The sequence below is a fragment of the Leptosomus discolor genome, chromosome 2 (assembly GCF_034619465.1).
Source record: "Leptosomus discolor isolate bLepDis1 chromosome 2, bLepDis1.hap2, whole genome shotgun sequence".
NCBI classification, from domain to species: domain Eukaryota; kingdom Metazoa; phylum Chordata; class Aves; order Leptosomiformes; family Leptosomidae; genus Leptosomus; species Leptosomus discolor.
In genome coordinates, this window is record NC_141392.1 from 25,012,671 (window position 1) to 25,029,924 (window position 17,254).

Sequence of the window (17,254 nt, forward strand, 5' to 3'; positions counted from 1 at the left end):
ATGTTCCACTTTGTGCGGAGTTGAACATGACAATTCTGCATCTGTGTATGCAGCAAAGCTACTGGCTTGAAATCTTGCTTTTGTGAAGTGTGTAATTTTTTTAAGAAGACTTGGGAGTATTCAGTTGCTTTCTGAAGGGCTAATTGGTATCTAATCTGTTCTTGAGCTTGTGCCCAGGCTTCAACTAAAAGTTACTGATTTTTGAAACCAGAAGTCTTGGGCTTGAATTTTACGACTTTCGTCCAGTATATGTATGTTGTCTAAATTATTATATGCATTTTTGTTTTACAGAGGTTTTTAAGAAGATTCTGATGGTGAGAATAGGTTAGGAAGACTCAGGATGACGACAACAGTAGCGACAGATTATGACAATATTGAAATCCAACAGCAGTACAGTGATGTCAACAACCGCTGGGATGTCGATGACTGGGACAATGAAAATAGTTCTGCTCGACTGTTTGAACGATCCCGCATCAAGGCCCTAGCTGGTAAGCACTCACCACATGAGCAAAACTCTGATGTTTTGTGTATGTGATATTACAGGATACTGTCTGTCTTCAGTGCCTGCACCTTGTCGGTAAACTAGAGCTGAAATTTTTCTGAGATCAAGTACAGTTTGACTGAACAGTTTTTGAGATTGTTTCATCTGTTGACATCCGTGGGACTTGATGGTCTCATGTTGCTTCACAGGATGTGCTCATACGTGATGTTTTGTAAACACTTGGCTGTTCAGATTTACTATGAAGACTTCTTTGGTGTAAGCACAGGAGAGCAGAGGTTTCATCCATATATTCTTATATATTTCTTTTTAGTTAGAGGTTTGTACTGACTCTCACACCTCATCAGATATTAACCATTTTGGCTGTGTATTTAAATTGTTTTGATTGGGTTTCTGTCATTGACAATGATGTTGGTTTCCAGATTTGGAATAAATCAGAAGGATAACAAAATTCTGCTTCAAAATAGCTTCATTTGGAGGTGTTCAAAACATCCCACCTGTCCTGAAATGGAGAAATGTGGTAGATGGAGATAGTTGTCATTTAGTAAATAATGCTGAAACTACACGTTTTTCTGAAGCAGAGCTTCTGAAATACATGCTGGCTTCTGCTGAATTGCACTCTCATCAGCAGAGAAATGAAATTTGATTGAGGGTGTTTTTTTTTTAAACATCTGATTATTGCATATTAAAGGCTGTACATTAACCAAATTTGTTTATGCAGCAAGGAGATTATGTCATGTCCTCTCAGCTCTGAGGCATTGCCCTGCAAAGCAATTTTTATGCATTCTGTAAATGATTTCTTGACTCTTATGGTAGCATGCCCACATTCCTGACCTCTGAACAAAATGCCTCAGTAGCGTGGGACATACTGTAAGCTATGAAAAGGAAAAGAGCTCAAAATATGCTGAGCTTTATGCTAGTGAAATTTTAGTTACAAGGCCAGTTTTAAACCCAACACTATCTAATGTGTTGAAGCAGGTTTATTAAATTAACTGTACTGAGACAAAGGTGTCATCTGTTTCATTTGTGATTCCGATGAGACTGAGTCCAGAGCACAGTGTGCCCTTTCTGCCCTTGATGCCAGCCCTGGGAGTGCAGTAGATGTAGAATGCCTTTCATGCCAGGCACAGGATAGGATCAGGTTTGGGGCTGAGCAACAGGGAAATAAAGTAGTTCACGCAGGTGGGCAGACAGCAGATCATATAACTCTTACTGAGGACAGTAATCTTGTCCACTTAATGGACCTGCTTGCAGAAAGGATATGTATTAAATTCTGCTATCTTTAGAAGGCTTTTAATTATAGCAGTTTTCATCAGAGTGTGCATTTGAAATTACAGGTAAAAAGCCTGACCTGGCACAGGGCTGTGCTAAGTGGGGTCAGAAGCAGCCTGACTGATGCCTGTGATGGTAGATTGGTGGTAGACGAGAAGAATCTTGACTTGGGGTTTTTTGTAGTTTCATCTTGTCTGAGGAAGAAACTATTTTACTCCTGCCACATCAGTGGTTGTAGGTTACCTTATATTCCTTGGGTGGGAAGTGCTTTTAATACAGAGCTCATTAGCCACATTTGGGTCCCAGCTCTAGTCTTTACTGCAGCTTGTTCCACTTACTTTTATAGCAAGCAGAGCTCCCCACCTGAGTAATGAATAATAAACATGAAACTCTTATTTCAAGGAGAAGTAGTGCAAGGAAAGTACTTCAATTATTTAGTTAGCCTAAAACAAATATCAGTGTCAAAGCAAATAATTTTGATGAAGATTTGATTCAGAGGCTTATTTAAACATTTTCTTAGAGTATGATGTATTTATTTTTTTTCTTAATAAGCATTACTTACAGTTATTTTGTTTTGATACATTTCAGACCTGTAATTCTCTACTCTTAGTGTTGAGAATGCTGTGTGCTGCCAAAACTTGGCTTAGCATACTGCATTGCTGCAGCACTGCTTGAAAGCCTAATCATGATGCAGGAAGAGAGGTTTGTATTGCAAATCAAAGGTTATAGTTAAAGGCTGAGCCATGGTACTTCTGGCACCATTCAGCATATATTTTCGGATGTGCTGTCTGGTGGATAATCTTCCCTTGCATCTCTGCAGAAAGGCACTTCCAGGTTTCTAACAGCTGCAGCCTGGATCTGGGATAGCAATAATCTCTGTCATTGGGCTCTTTAAATCGAGACAGGCTCTTTCTGGAAAGGTATACTCGAACTCAGCTGCTTGTCACAGGATCAGACACGATAATCACTGTGTGAAAGCCTGTGGCTGGTACTGCACACAAAGCCACAGTGGATGGTATCAGGATGCTCTTCTGGGTTTTAAAACATAAATTTGACTGTCTGTTGCACCATCACTTTCTTCTGGTTGAATTTCACCACTCTCTGAAACAGAAGTGGTTGTGCACCACCTGCAGGGCCCACATGTACTGGGTAGCACTCCAGTCTGACTTAGCTGGGCACTGACTGTGCAAGAACAAGCATCTTTCCCACATCTCCAAGATTGGCCATTTTCTCAGAACAGCATTTTTCTTTCCAGAGGACCTACATTGGTTGTATCTAAAGACTGCCTGTGGATGTCCAGTCTTTCGGTATGTCTGCCTTTTATTCAAGTGAGAAGAGAAATCAAAAGACTGTCAATGTCTCACAGTTTATGAAATGCACATGCATCATTATCCTTCTTGTCCTGGTGTGAACGATTTCAAAATGAACACACCAGGCACTGGTTCTTTATTCTCCATCTGTAAGATGCAGGCTGTTGCATTCAAAAGTGTAATGGCTGTAGGCATTTTACATTGCCTGACTAATGGCTATATACTTAGTGTGAATCTTTCTGTTGGTGCAAGCATCTTCTATTCATATTCTTCAACAAGCTGTGAAGTGCCTCTTCTGTGAAGCTTCCAAATTGTGTTGGTTGTAGTTTACTGTAATTTAAATGAAAGTTATTTCCTTTAAGGTAAGGAAAGGTAGAGAGTGAGTAGGCAAGAAGTGAGTTCTGTAGCCAGAGTCTCATACTCTGTTCTAGACAGGACAGTTAATGGCCCTATGTTCCAGCAGGATGCTGAAAAAGAGCAAAGAAGGAGATGGTGGTCAGAATAATCTGTGATCAGAACAGACAATGTATTGGAGAAAAGCTCAGTTAAAGCAAGTATGGTATAATAATAGTAGAAAAGCACTATAGTCAGCACAGCAGCTGATGACGGATATTAGTAGAGTGGTCTGTGTACTGTGAAAACCAGGATGTGAAGGATTGTTTCAGTTTAATACAAATAAACCATCTGGGAACTCGGCTTTCAATCAGAATCCAGATTTGAAGGGATATGCAACCAGATTGGTTGCCATTCATGGTGAACTAACTCACTCTGCAACTGATACGAGAAGACAGTAACTGATCCCTACTTCGTACAGTAAGATATCCAACTGTAGGAAATCATCTTTCACCTGTCCTTGTTCTCTGTGGTTCTTTGGAAGGTCTTGCTGGAAGACCAGGTAATTCTACCTGCTCTGGAGAAGCCAAAAAGATATCATGTTTGTGCAAAATTCTTCATTCACAAATCCTCAAGTGTTGGATTTCGTCTGTCAAGGACCATTAGCTAACAAGATCTGCTGTGCAGCACCTTGGTGCATCGAGCTCTTATGAAAGTCATAAGAAACAGTTCAGTTGTTTAGCAGAATTTTTCACACTTGGTCTGGACTGTGACATTCAGATGTACCATGCTCACTGTCTCACGTGCCGTTTTCAGGTAGTATGAGAATTGTCACCTCTAAAACTTCCCATTTCTTCAGTTAGCTAATTCAATATTAAAAAATGTTTGGCTAAAGATACTCGCTTTTCTGCTTATTTGTATTTTGCCTTTTTGTCCTCTGGGTTCACCTGAGTGACCAGAAGGGCTGTGACTCAGCTGTCTGGCATATGAATTAAAGAGAGTTTCAAAGTTTATGAAATAACAGCAGCATGTCTTCTTAGTGCAGGGCAGGTAAAGCTGTGCATTCCTTTTTCAGCTCCACCTAAGTCACTGTGCATAGGTCAGGGCACTTGCTAGTGTTGCACATGAAAATGTTCATGAACCTTTCAGGGGAATACAGGTAAACAGTCTGCATTCGTCGTGCAGCTGTCCTTAATTGTCCTTACTGCACAAAGAGAAACTAGGCTTGTAATTCATGCTGGTAACTTAAATTCTCCCAGAAACAAAAGGGGAAATTCACCAAAATCATTACTGAAATTATGCTGTTGAAAATTTTTTCTTTTAAATATGGTGGAATATCTGTTTCTTAAGGATAAAAGAAGGTAGAGAGAACTTGTAATGGGAACCTGCTGGGTACCATATGTGGAGTTAGTTAGCCCTTTTGGCCCTGGTATTTGAGCCATTTCCCCCTCAGCTCCAGCGCAAATAATCAGCAGAATACCACGCCCCTGCCCTGAAAAAGAGAAAAGAAAGATCCTGCTTGTAGTACTTCTCAGGTATCATGCACCTGCTTGTCCCTGCTGTTTAGCATATCTCTCATAGCTAGCAAGTTTCTGCTGTTCCACTCTGAGTATACACTAAAGATAGAAAAAATCCGCATGGTCAGAATGAAGTTTCATGTCTCAAGTAAATAAAAAAGGACAAAACACAATGATGTAGAGCTTTAAGGGAATCATAGGATGGTTTGGGTTGGAAGAGACCTAAAAGATCATCTGGTTCCAGCCCCCCTGCCATGGCAGGGACTTCTCCCACTAGACCAGGTTGCTCAAGGCTCCACCCAACCTGGCCTTGAACACTTGCAGCGATGGAGCATCCACAACTTCCTTAGGCAACCTGTGCCAGTGTCTCACCACCCTCAGGGTGAACAACTTCCTTGTATCTAGTCTAAACCTGCCCTCTCCCAGCTTCCAACCATTACCCCTCGTCCTGTTGCTGCAGGCCCTTGTAAAAAGTCCCTCCCCAGCCTTCTTGTAGGCCCCCTTCAGGTACTGGAAGGCCGCTATGAGGTCACAGAATCACAGAATATTGGGCGTTGGAAGGGACCTCGAAAGATCATCTAGTCCAACCCCCCTGCCAGAGCAGGACCACCTAGAGCAGGTCACACAGGAACACGTCCAGGCAGGTTTTGAATGTCTCCAGAGAAGGAGACTCCACAACCTCTCTGGGCAGCCTGTCCCAGTGTTCTGTCACCCCCACAGTGAAAAAGTTTTTCCTTTTGTTAGTGTGGAACCTGCTGTGCTCCAGCTTGCACCCATTGCCCCTTGTCCCGTCATTGGCCATCACCGAGAAGAGCCCGGCTCCATCCTCCTGACACTTGCCCTTTACGTATCTATAAACACTGATGAGGTCACCCCTCAGTCTCCTCCAAGCTAGAGAGACCCAGCTCCCTCAGCCTTTCATCATAAGGGAGATGTTCCACCCCCTTAATCACCTTTGTGGCTCTGCACTGGACTCTTTCAAGCAGTTCCCCGTCCTTCTTGAACTGAGGGGCCCAGAACTGGACACACTATTCCAGATGGGGTCTCACCAGGGCAGAGCAGAGGGGGAGGAGACCCTCTCTCGACCTACTGACCACACCCCTCCTAATACACCCCAGGATGCCATTGGCCTTCTTGGCCACGAGGGCACGTTGCTGGCTCATGGTCATCCTGCTGTCCAACAGGACCCCCAGGTCCCTTTCCCCAGCGCTACTCTCCAACAGCTCAGTCCCCAACCTATACTGGTGCATGGGGTTGTTCTTTCCCAGATGCAAGACTCTACACTTGCCCTTGTTGTATTTCATTCAGTTTCTCCCTGCCCAGCTCTCCAGCCTGTCCAGGTCTCGCTGAATGGCAGCTCAGCCTTCTGGCGTGTCAGCCACTCCTCCCAGTTTTGTGTCATCAGCAAACTTGCTGACAGTTTATTGTCAGTGCCCTATTCCCTCGTCCAGGTCATTGATGAATATATTGAATAGTGCTGGTCCCAGTACTGACCCCTCCGGTCTCCCTGGAGCCTTCTCTTTTCCAGGCTGAACAAGCGCAGCTCTCTCAGCCTGTCCTCATAGGAAAGGTGTTCCAACCCCCTTGACCGCCTTGGCAGCCCTCCTCTGGACTTGCTCCAGCAGCTCCGTGTCTGTCTTGCGTTACGGGCTCCAGAGCTGGACGCAGCACTCCAGGTGTGGTCTCACAAGGGCAGAGGGGCAGAATCACCTCCCTCGACCTGCTGGCCACACTTCTCTTGATGCAGAACCTTTGGTTTATTCTTGGCTTTGAAAGAGCATACTGAGAATAATCTATTGCAGTACATTTCATGAAGATCCAGTACCTGAGCTATCTAGGACTTGAAAAATCTGTGCACTAATTTTAGTAACAGCAAGTGGTTAAGGAAGGAGAACTCAACAGTATATTGATGCTTATAAATCAGGTTTGAAGGGCATATGAAGGATTCACTTGACACTAAACAGAAATAAAAACCTTACAGTAGTGAAACAGCAAATGCATCTTCTCAGCACTGGTGTGGCAGTGCTGGTTATTAGTCCATGGTTTTGATCAGCAGCCAAAGGCCTGGTGCAGACTTAGGTGAGCATGGAACGGCTTATTTTGAAAAATCTTATTTTGCTCAGATAAAAGCTATGGAATTATTTCAACAAAAGCTTTTCCAGATGTTGACCTCACCCAGTGCTTTCATTCTGAATTTTACTTCTGGAACAATTTCTAAGCTGCAGTACTTTACCAGAATCTGTAGGAGGCTGGTGTTAAAAACGGGGTGTCATTTTGTGTGTTCTGTGTCATACAGGCATCAAGGGAGAGAGCACGGCAGCGGAGAAGCTGCTGTACTTAAGCGACACCTGCAGTGCTGGCTGTGACTACTGATGAACGCTCTGCTTTTACCAAAAAACAGGAAAAAGCTTAGCCCATCTATCACTGATGATTTATGTGTTTGCTTTTAAGTTGCTGGTGGAGAGCTGTTTCTAAAGCAAATAGCAAAACCCAGAAAATAAATGATATTTTGTTCTTGGCATTTTTATTTTTAAAGATCGTCAGTAGACTGACCCAAAAAAGAAGTGTCACTGTATGTCTATGGTACATAAAATAACTTTCAAGTAAATGTGAACAACTTGTATTCAATGCTGTCCCATCAAAAATTGTAATTTGGTGCAGAGGTCGTTTGCATCTCATTGCTATAGTAATATGATTTTTGGTATCAGTTACACATAGTTTGGGGGTTTGCTCTCTTTAGGATCAAACCAGTAGTGTGCAAACTATATGGAGGTGTGAATCAGATTCATTGTAGTCTCACTAGACACCAGATCCATGGTCCAATGTAGTTTCCCAAGTATAGAGCCAAGCTTCTGGAAAAAAGTACTGCTGAATGTAACTTAGTTTTCTGGAGTTGTGCATGCTTGTCCGCTGCATTGATAGTATTTATGATTACTTAGTAACAGAGTGATGCATGAGAGTGATTGTGACCTGGTGAATAACTGTAATGTGGCACACATTGCTCAGGCAGGACACGCGGAGCTGGAAAAATAGGCTTTTTGCTTCCTTGGGGACGGAGCAGGATGGGAGCTGTGCTGGCAGCCCTGCTCTGGAAAGTCTGACAGCTGCGGTCATTTTATGTCTCTGATTAAATTCTTTCAAGACTAAGCAATATTGAGTTGGACATGTACACAGGAGAGCGCAGCATCTTGCCAGCAAATGAGCCTGTGTTGATCCATCTTTAGATCTCTGAATTCCTGTGCGTTAAGCTCCTGGGCTGGAATACGGGTACCATATCTGCTTCTCGTAGTTTCTTGTGGAGAACTCCAGACATACGCTAGTCCTTATTCACAAACCGACTCCATGCTTGGACAGCAATTCATTTAGCAAAATAAGGTACAAGAGAATTCTCTACTGTAGCGAAGAAATTATTAAATACAAAAAGCCTTCTGTACTTAGAAGAGGAAGATGGAAAACTAATACGTGTATGCTGACTGTGTGTGCATGTGTGTACATGCATACCTGCTTTTAGGACCTTACCAATTAGGTACCTGTGAGGGTAATCCTGAAAGCAGGTAAATCTACTTTATCGTACCTGGGTGTTAGACACATTGGCCTTGCACTGATTTTCATAGCGTGCTTCCTTACTTGCACTGATTTTAGGTGAGAACTGTACCTTAATTCACAGACTGGCACAGCACAGCACTTTCCTGACATATAAAAGCTATTAGTTTTCATCATCCGTTCATCACCACAGCATCAGGAAAGGGTAAAAGCACCAGGCGACATACTTTTGGCTGCCTGCAACACTGAGATGAGTGAGCTGCAGCATTCTGCATCAGCCGAAGCAGGGAGAGGCAGGGTAGAATTTGTGAAGGAGTGTAAAATGCTTTGGCTGCACCAGCTGCTTAAGGAAAGGAAGAATACTCACTTGTGAGAGAGATACCCTTCATGTGGTTAGGGAGCGCTAAGCCAGGCGCAATAGTAGAGCTGGGATAAAATCGTGCCGAAGTTGATGATTTGGGAGGAGACCTACCAGCCAGATTGTCAGCTGGTATAAATTGGCATTCTCCCTTGGCTTCTGTGTGGCCATCCTGACTTACCCCAGCTGGCAATCTGGCCTGGAGTGACCCATCATGGGAAACCTGAAGACTGAAAAGACTATACTGTTTTTTGCTGTTGGAATCAGTGTTTTAGGGATATTTGATATAGAGAAACTGTGGGACTCTTCACTGGAATAATGAGATTGTTTTTAGGTATTTTGCTGAGTTGTCTTAATGGAAAGGATTTCTTGTTTATAGAAACTACATGCCAATAACGGCAGTGTTATATTTATTTTTTTAAATTATGACTTTTATCAGGGATAAGCTTGGCTGCGGATGCATTTCAAAACCTAGTCATGAGCCTGTAATTTAGAAGTCTTTCCAGAAAAAAATGCGTATGCAGAAGAGAATGTTCTCGTCTCATGTCTTTAGCATCGAACTAGCGATGTTTCTGTATTTATTTTATTTATTCAGCCAAATCTGCAATGTGCCTTGCATTTTTCCTCCTATTTGTTGCTTGGATACTGCATGAAAGCACTCCCTGAAGTATAAATAATGTCTAGCAGAGCATACTGCAAAGTGAAATTCAATACAGGATTAAAAAATGTTTACTAATTTCTGTTAACCTTGGAGCTCTTCTAATGGGGAAAGATTAGTGATAAAATCATTCTCTTAGATCAGAACTTTGATTCTTATCTTGAGGTAATATCCTGGAGAGATACAATCCCAGATTGCCTTGAGATGAATTGCCTTGATGGGGAAGAGGCAAAAAGAACAGGAACAGGGATGACGACCAGACAAGTAGAGAAGGTGATGAAAATTCACTTCGAAGTTCCACTTTTTTTACTTTCTGGCACTCTTCCTAACAGTTTTGAACTCTCTGAGTGAGCAATGCAAACAGTACTGTTTTTTTTGCCAACCCTTTTGTATGTGTATGTTGTATGATGATTTTTTGAAGTTTTGCTTCCTTTAAATGTTACTAAGCCTTTAAGGCGGATGGGTGTCAGATGTGGAAAGTATTTGTACATATAAGTGTATAATATATTTATTGTATACCTTATATAAAGTTGGAATGTGGTTTGCTCTGTAATAATAATTTCACGACTTTCAGGCAGTTAGTACTTGTCAATTGATCACTAAGCTCTTTTGCAGAGATAGGTGATTACCAGATGGGGAAATGCTGTGGGTGAGATTTGATGAAAGAAGGTTTTTGAAGATAGACAGAGATGTCTTTAAAAACGAGGCTTTCAGCCCATGTTTCTGCATCCAGTATTTTTTTTTTAAAAAAAAAAAAAACAACAAACCCACACCTTCCCAATTATTTTTCTAACATTTTCCTTCTCTTTCATTTTCATTGAACCACAGGATCAGCATAAGCCTGTACTACCTCGGCTTTTCTGGAACTTTGTTGCTTAGGTAGAAGAGATCTAAAATTCTGCAGGGAGCCCAATTAACTTCAGAGGTTTCTAGTTTAGGGGCTTGAGCTCCTCCACTTACGGAACTGGCAAAACGGAGAGGTACTTTTTTATTCCTGTCCCCTAAACTGACCACATATGAACGTGGTCACAATGGGGATGTGTTTGCGAACATGAGTATCGTTCATATGCTTTCTGTTCTAGCTGGGTGAAGCAAGGGAAATAGTAGAAATAAACACTCTGGCTTATAGAGATTTGTAAAGATCAGTGTGTTCTGCTTGTTCTCACCCAATTTCCATTTTGCTCAGGAGTAGCAGGAGATTGAATTTTCATGCCTGAGTGATTGTGGTGTAGCAACAGTGCATCTTCTGTGTTCTTGGTCAAACTGGAAAAAAAAAAAAAAAGAAAACAGTACAAAAGGAAGAGGAGAAAAAGGAGGGTGGGAATCTCTCTCTTTCTCTCTCCTACATATAAACATAGATGCAATTCTGATAGAGGAGGAAAGGAGGGAGGGAGAGGCAATAAAAGTAATTTCAGCTTCTAAAAAAGCACATTAAAAAGAATTTTCTGGATGAAAATCGAGAAGTGTTTTCACGCAAAAATTTCACAGAAAGCGAGTATGTTAAGCACATACCTGTGCACCATGCTTGATTTTAATAGACTTTTTAAGGGTTATTCGTCTAAGTCAGGGAGCAAGCCAATTCCATTTTGTGGGCCACAAAGGAAACCTGCAAATGTAGTTGTTACAGTTTTTCAGGGATGGCTTCCCTGCTTTGATGAGTTCACAGAGTATGGGAAGGAGTACAGTTCAGGAGAACCCATTTGGACAGGAATACAAACCAACACAAACCGTGATTTCCTCCAGACATGAGTGGCTCATGTAGCTCTTTCCTGCAGGCTTTCCTGGCAAGTATTCCACTGTTGCAGTTAGCAAGGACATGCTGTTACAAAAGTCATGTCAACTTTCCTGTTAATCTGGGACTTGTGTAAACTGAAACCCGAAACCAGGTGGAACTGACCCAATTTCAGTAATAAGTTGATATTCTGGCCTGATTTGTGAAAAGATTCCCAAAGGTTTCGTGCTGCTTTGGTCTCAGACATCACAACCTACAGGTGCATCTGGAGCCCAAAGCTGGTTTGTGCCTCGGACTTGGCACAGAGCTGCTGGAAGGCTGGCCTGGACACAGCAAAAGGAAACCACATGAATAGACCCTTCTCTAATAAAATCCTTTCCTCTTGCTTTTTATTCTGCCCCTTTCCCTTCCATTTTGATTGCATTGGCTTTCCCAAGCCCACGTGAGTCACAGAGAATGTATCTGGAAGGGACTTGGAGGACCAAATGCCTTGGTGTTTGCCACTGACCAAACCCCCCCTTTAAACAGAAAAACTGAAATATGTTCTGAAATGGAAATGGAACTTAAGAGAAGATTCCTTGTTTGTATTTATTTCATTTTCTTTTGAAACAGTTGCTAAGTATTGCAGGAAATGGCAGGATTGTAAGATGAATGGTTCTGTTCCCACTAATACTTGCAGAAGAGGTAATTAAGTTGGCATGCTAATTTCTGCTTAGTGTGTGGGCTGCTTCTCTCTGTGTTCCAGCATCTTAGCTGTTTTCCCTCCAGTTTATATCTAACTCGTCAGGATTAATGTTATGTAAATTGTCAAATATGATAAAAAAATAACTGTTTCCTATTACATTCTAGAACAATCCACAGCGAACCCCATCTTTCCTTACTCTATTGTGTGTATAGGGAGAAACTCTGGTTTTAGTGTGTAGATGGGGTTATCAGCAGAGAAGTCAAGAAAGGCAAACAGAATTACAAGTTTTCAGTTAACTGCGGTGTTGAGGGGATGTGTAGGAACTTTACCCTCTTTCAGGAGAAAAGCAAATGTTATGTGATTTCTGTGCATTTTAGATTAATAAATCATCCTTTTTATCTTGTATTTTTTTTCTAGTTAGTCACCAACTAGAGAATTTACAAGAGCAAGTAAGAGTGAAGAGGAAAGACAAGGGTGATGATTAACCAGATTCGTAATTATTGTAAGCTCTGGCGTGCATTCTGCTTCCCATTAGAAAGATAATTGTCTTTCGGGGAGTTGTAAAATTGCATCTTTCTTTCAGAACACAATAGTAGAAAGCATGCATTTGTTTTATGGTACCCAGGAAACATTTTGTGCATTGCTTTCTTGTTTTTTCATGTATGCATGAAGTTGAATGTATTTCAAGGGTGGGTCTGTTTTGGATCTTGAGTCCGCTGCATGTGCTGTCTTCATTGTTGACCCAGTAAAGCCAGCCAATATTGGTTGACTTTATTGGTGGAAGATAGTGTACTGCGATGGGGAATTTCTAGCTATTCCAATTCTAGCGAGGCTATGTCAGTAGTGTTACTGCTGCACACTTACAAGTTATCTTCTGCAGAAGAGTTATGAACTGGATCCTTGGCCAGGAATTTCTCAGAGGGTTTTTTGTCTATACTCATTTTGTGGATGTGCTGAAGTTTCTCTTAAGGGATTTCTTTTGGCTGAGAAAAGCAATAGTTTTGTTCAATCTTAGAACCATTGATAATTAGGAATTTGAATGGTAATTTTGCTAGATCTAACATTAGTTTCTTCCTTAGAAACATTAGCTTTTTCCTTTGTGGTAGAACACATTCACTTCAGCAGCAATTTTCAGACCCATGTAAAGACAGATCCCAGGAGAGACTCTTTTCTGTTCTGGGGTAAGCACCTGCCTCCAGTTGTTACTTGTACATTCATAATATTACTGTAATCAACCTCTTGTTCTCCTTGAGGCTTTGCAAAGCTCTGATCATGTCAACTAAGTCACACTTTGCATTATAGTTAAGTGGATAATCATTTGCGTTTTTATTTACTCTTAACAAGTACACAATATAATGCAGGCCATCATTACCAGTCAAGTGCTATGGGAGAGGTACAATTCAAAGAATGCAAGCAAAAATTATTTCACAGCTATCAGAGAAAAGTGAGAAGAAAACTTAGAGGGGAAGAAAACCCAACAAAACCCTCCCTCCCTGATATACTAAACTGAAATATATGATTTGGCTCTTACTTTTCTCCAGTGCTGTAATCAGTGATGAATTACACCATGGACAGTTTCAAGCTGCGTTGATAAGTTGCACTTGGACCAGTGCTAAAAGTTATCTATGGCCTTTAAAGTGTTAATTCCCCTCTATAATGCATTATCTGATTAGTATTGTCAAGGGCTTAGTCAATTAAAGAGAAACAAGTATAAAAAAAGGGCTTTGCATGGGAGAGCCTTGTGATCAATTGGATGCATTGCTACGTAGTGGCAGTGAATGGGCCTCAGGTTTACTAATTTGAAATCACCAGCAAACAAATGTATTAGGATTGATGTGACCCAAATAAAAATGGGAATGGGCAAGATGCCCGTTTTTAAGGAGCCTTCCTACATATGGTGTAGTGTGTCACAAACACAGGCAGATCCCCATTTTGCTTTGCTCTTTCGACTGAATTTCCTTGAACCTGTGAAGTGGAGCCTTCAAAATGTACACCATCAGCCCAGCAAAGCAGCAGTAATGCTTTGGCAGATGAGTCAGCAGCACCTGGAGATCAGGGCCAGCCCCAGGAGCTGATACCATCATTTACAAAGTCTGTCACATCTGTTGCTCGGGGACCTGTTGTTCAGCCCAAACGCCAACCTGGATGGCAGCTAAAATGAGGTCAGAATTTCACAGCGAGTGCTGCCACACTCATGTTAGTTAGAGACACTCTTATGTCTCTGCTTTTCAAACCTTGAACAAAATAAGCTCAGTTTAAATGCAGATTCTTCCTTTTTCCTTTAGCTTTCCCCCTACTGACTGTGTAGCCTGCACTGCTCCATACCTGCTGCAAGTCCTTCTATCTTTAAGGTAGCATTTAGTGCTACTGGGCAGGCCAGAATTGGGGGGTGACTGAGAGGGGACATGGACAAAACCCCCTCAACCACCAGCTTTTGTTCAGTATTTCTTGGGAATCTTAACCAGACTCAGTTGTCCCACAGGGGGACAATCTGAAGCATAAGTTCGTGTATGTGGTGTTAATGTTTTATGATGGGTGGGGGAAGCCTGTCTGTGTTTTATATGGGTCAAAGCCAAATGATTATCTTTAGTTTTTAATGTTTTGCTTTTGTAATATTTTACTTTGTAATAATTTTAATAATGGCCGTGTGCAATAGTGCAATAGTGTGTTGCCTGCCAAAGCTGTTGGGAAAGCTTTCAGCTGCGGAAAAGTTCCTGGCTCCTGATTTACAGCCTTCATGATGTTAAAAATGCTCCAGGTCTCCTGTCAGTCACTTGGACTTTAGTTTTACCTTCTGAGCTCGCATAGCAACACCTGTTTGCTCAAGGTGGGACAGTAATGAGCTGATATGCCTGCAGGTAGGGCCTGGCTGCCTGCCTGCTCTCGAGGGGAAGGGTTTCGTTTAATTATAACATAGGTCAGGCATCACAGGCAAAAGCTGCTGTTGGTAGAAAGCTGCAGGAAAAAATTTTGTGACGGAAATAAGCCTGTACTTGTGTGCTGGGTAAAACATGCTCCTTGAGCTTTGGGGGAGTTCGCATTTATACAATATACATTAATGGCTGAATTTACAGAGCTCTGTTCCTGTAAATTTTGGAGTCTTTTGTGGTTTTATCTTGCCCTTCTTCCCTCCCACCCCCACCTGGAAATCCCATGGCCACAACTGCAGCGTGTGGGTCCCTGCATGCTGGAGGACAGCTGGCTGTGCAGAGGTTATCAGGGGAAGGTTTAGCAGGGATGGGGGACTTGCTGTGCCACATCAGCACGTTCTTGTCTGGAGAGCAGCATCCTGCCTGCCACAGTGACAAGCGCAGGAGCTTCCTCGGGCCCCCTTTTCACATTGCAAACATGCTTTTAGGGTACAAGCCTGCAGTACCTTGGTCCCCTGTACCGTGGTGTTTTAGCTGCCCCTGCAGACAGTTACTTTCTCCCTGGCGCTGTAACATCTGGCTTGGGTGGCTGAATAGGCTTCAGTGGCCAAATGTAGGTAGTGCTGAAAAGATTGAAGGCCAACTTTCAAAAATGTTTTAGGCTCTACTTGAGGTCTGCTGTAGTACTGAGTGTCTTGTGTAAATACAGCTATATTGATATAAAGGGGTTCACTGAAATATGCAAGTAAAAGCCCTTCTGTATCACTATAATAAGCAACTCTGGACTAGGGCTATGTTGTTTTAAGTAAAATGGTGTAGTTAAAAGCCATAAATATTTTAAATGTATTTATGACCTTGGGAGCAATGTGCCAGGCATTTTCAACAGTCCTTGTGTTTTTGGAAACCTCAGCTTCAGTTGAGAAGTGTTGACTTCCATCACTTCTCCCTAAATTAGCAGTGTTCATGGTTGGATTTCTTGCACATTTGTTCCCTGGTGTGTTGGTAGTGGTTGGTTGAATTTCCACCTTACGTCTAGCAGAAGCCAGGGCTGCAGCAAGTCAGTGGGAGTGGACTGAGCTTCTCCCACATAAATTGTCCTCACATAAATTACTATATGACTAAAAACTTGTGGAATGACAGTATCAAAACAAAGGCAACATTTTGAAATGTTTAATGAGGGGACAAAGTGGGAGGAGAAGAGAACATGGATTCCATTGGAAAGGAATTTCGAAATGCAAGAAGAGAAAAAAAGAGAAAACATTTGTGTCAACATTATCAGCAGTTTTCAAAATGAACAGGCAAATGCTACCTAGTGAGAATATGAATGTGGAATTGACCTTTTAATTTCACTTATGAGTAAGTGGGGGCTAGGAGCTTGTGCCCCTGAGGGAAGGCTGACATCCTCTGTCCAATACCATCTGCGGGAACTGACTTCCAGTACTTAGCCCTGCTGCTGTTGTGCACGTTTATATTACAGCAAGGTATTAAGGTGCCAATCAGAGGCAAGGCATCCTTATTTATGTTACAGCACTCCCCCTCCAGTGCATAGCACAGACAACCATTAATCTTGCAGAAATACCCAGCACGCTGATAAATAGGCAAGGAGCCACATATGCAGGAGATGTCAAAATCCTCAATATTGACAAGTAACATAAAACGAAGCGACAGGACTTGGCTATTTGAAGAACCTTTTCACAAAGCTTTCGTTTGTTCCCAGTGTGCTGGAGCGTACATCTCTCTGCGTCCCCTCCTCGGCCGTTGCTAAATACTGAATGAGTGCTTCTGTGTGTGTGCGTGTGTTACTTTTTCAAGCGAACAGTCTTGCAGATAAATGAAGCGCCCTCCTTTTCATGTGATAGTAATCTGAGACTTTTCCGTTACATGAGGCTCTTAACAAAAGATTGTAATTCCACCAGCTTTGCTCAGGAAGATACCACCGTCTGCTGTGGCCTCGACGGCGCGTTGGGAGCGGAGGGCTGGGGACCCCGCTGCCACCTTGACCCCCAAGGCCCAGGGCGGTGCGGGCTGCACGCAGCGGAAGAACTTGCTGCAGCATTGCATGAGCCATCCTGCTCTTCCCCTGCTCCGCCGCCCCTTCGCCCTTGGTACAGCCTTCGTTTCCTCCACGGTGCTGTATGGTAATCAAGTGACATCAGCCTGGGCGGCTGCTGATTATATTACAAACCAGCAGAAAGGTCTGAGGTGTGCGCGGCTCCTGGGAGCGCTGGCAAGGACGGCAGCGCGTGGCTCCATGCTGCTTTTGCTTTGGGCTGAATCGCAGACTTGCTTTTATTTGATTTAGTTTTGCCAGAGCCAGGCAAGCATTTGAAACCAGATTTGAGCACTTGAGAGTTGCCTGTAGTGGAGCGGGGAAAAAAAAACAACCCTCATGGTGCTTTAAGTTTGAATCCGTTACAGGCAACTTGCCGCCAACCCACACTGCTGGATTTTGAACCGAAGCTGTTATTTACTTAGGG

The 17,254-nt window shown here is 42.6% G+C and overlaps 1 protein-coding gene across 1 annotated transcript in view; it reads left to right on the forward strand.

Moving 5' to 3' along the window:
* The first annotated feature begins 340 nt into the window (after nt 1-340).
* The window catches only part of SPTBN1 (spectrin beta, non-erythrocytic 1), a 94,950-nt gene continuing 78,036 nt past the window's right edge, over nt 341-17,254 (forward strand). Inside the window, exon 1 of the mRNA XM_009950345.2 lies at nt 341-488. Within this exon, the coding sequence (XP_009948647.1) occupies nt 341-488 (148 nt within the window). The remainder of the gene's footprint in view (nt 489-17,254) is intronic.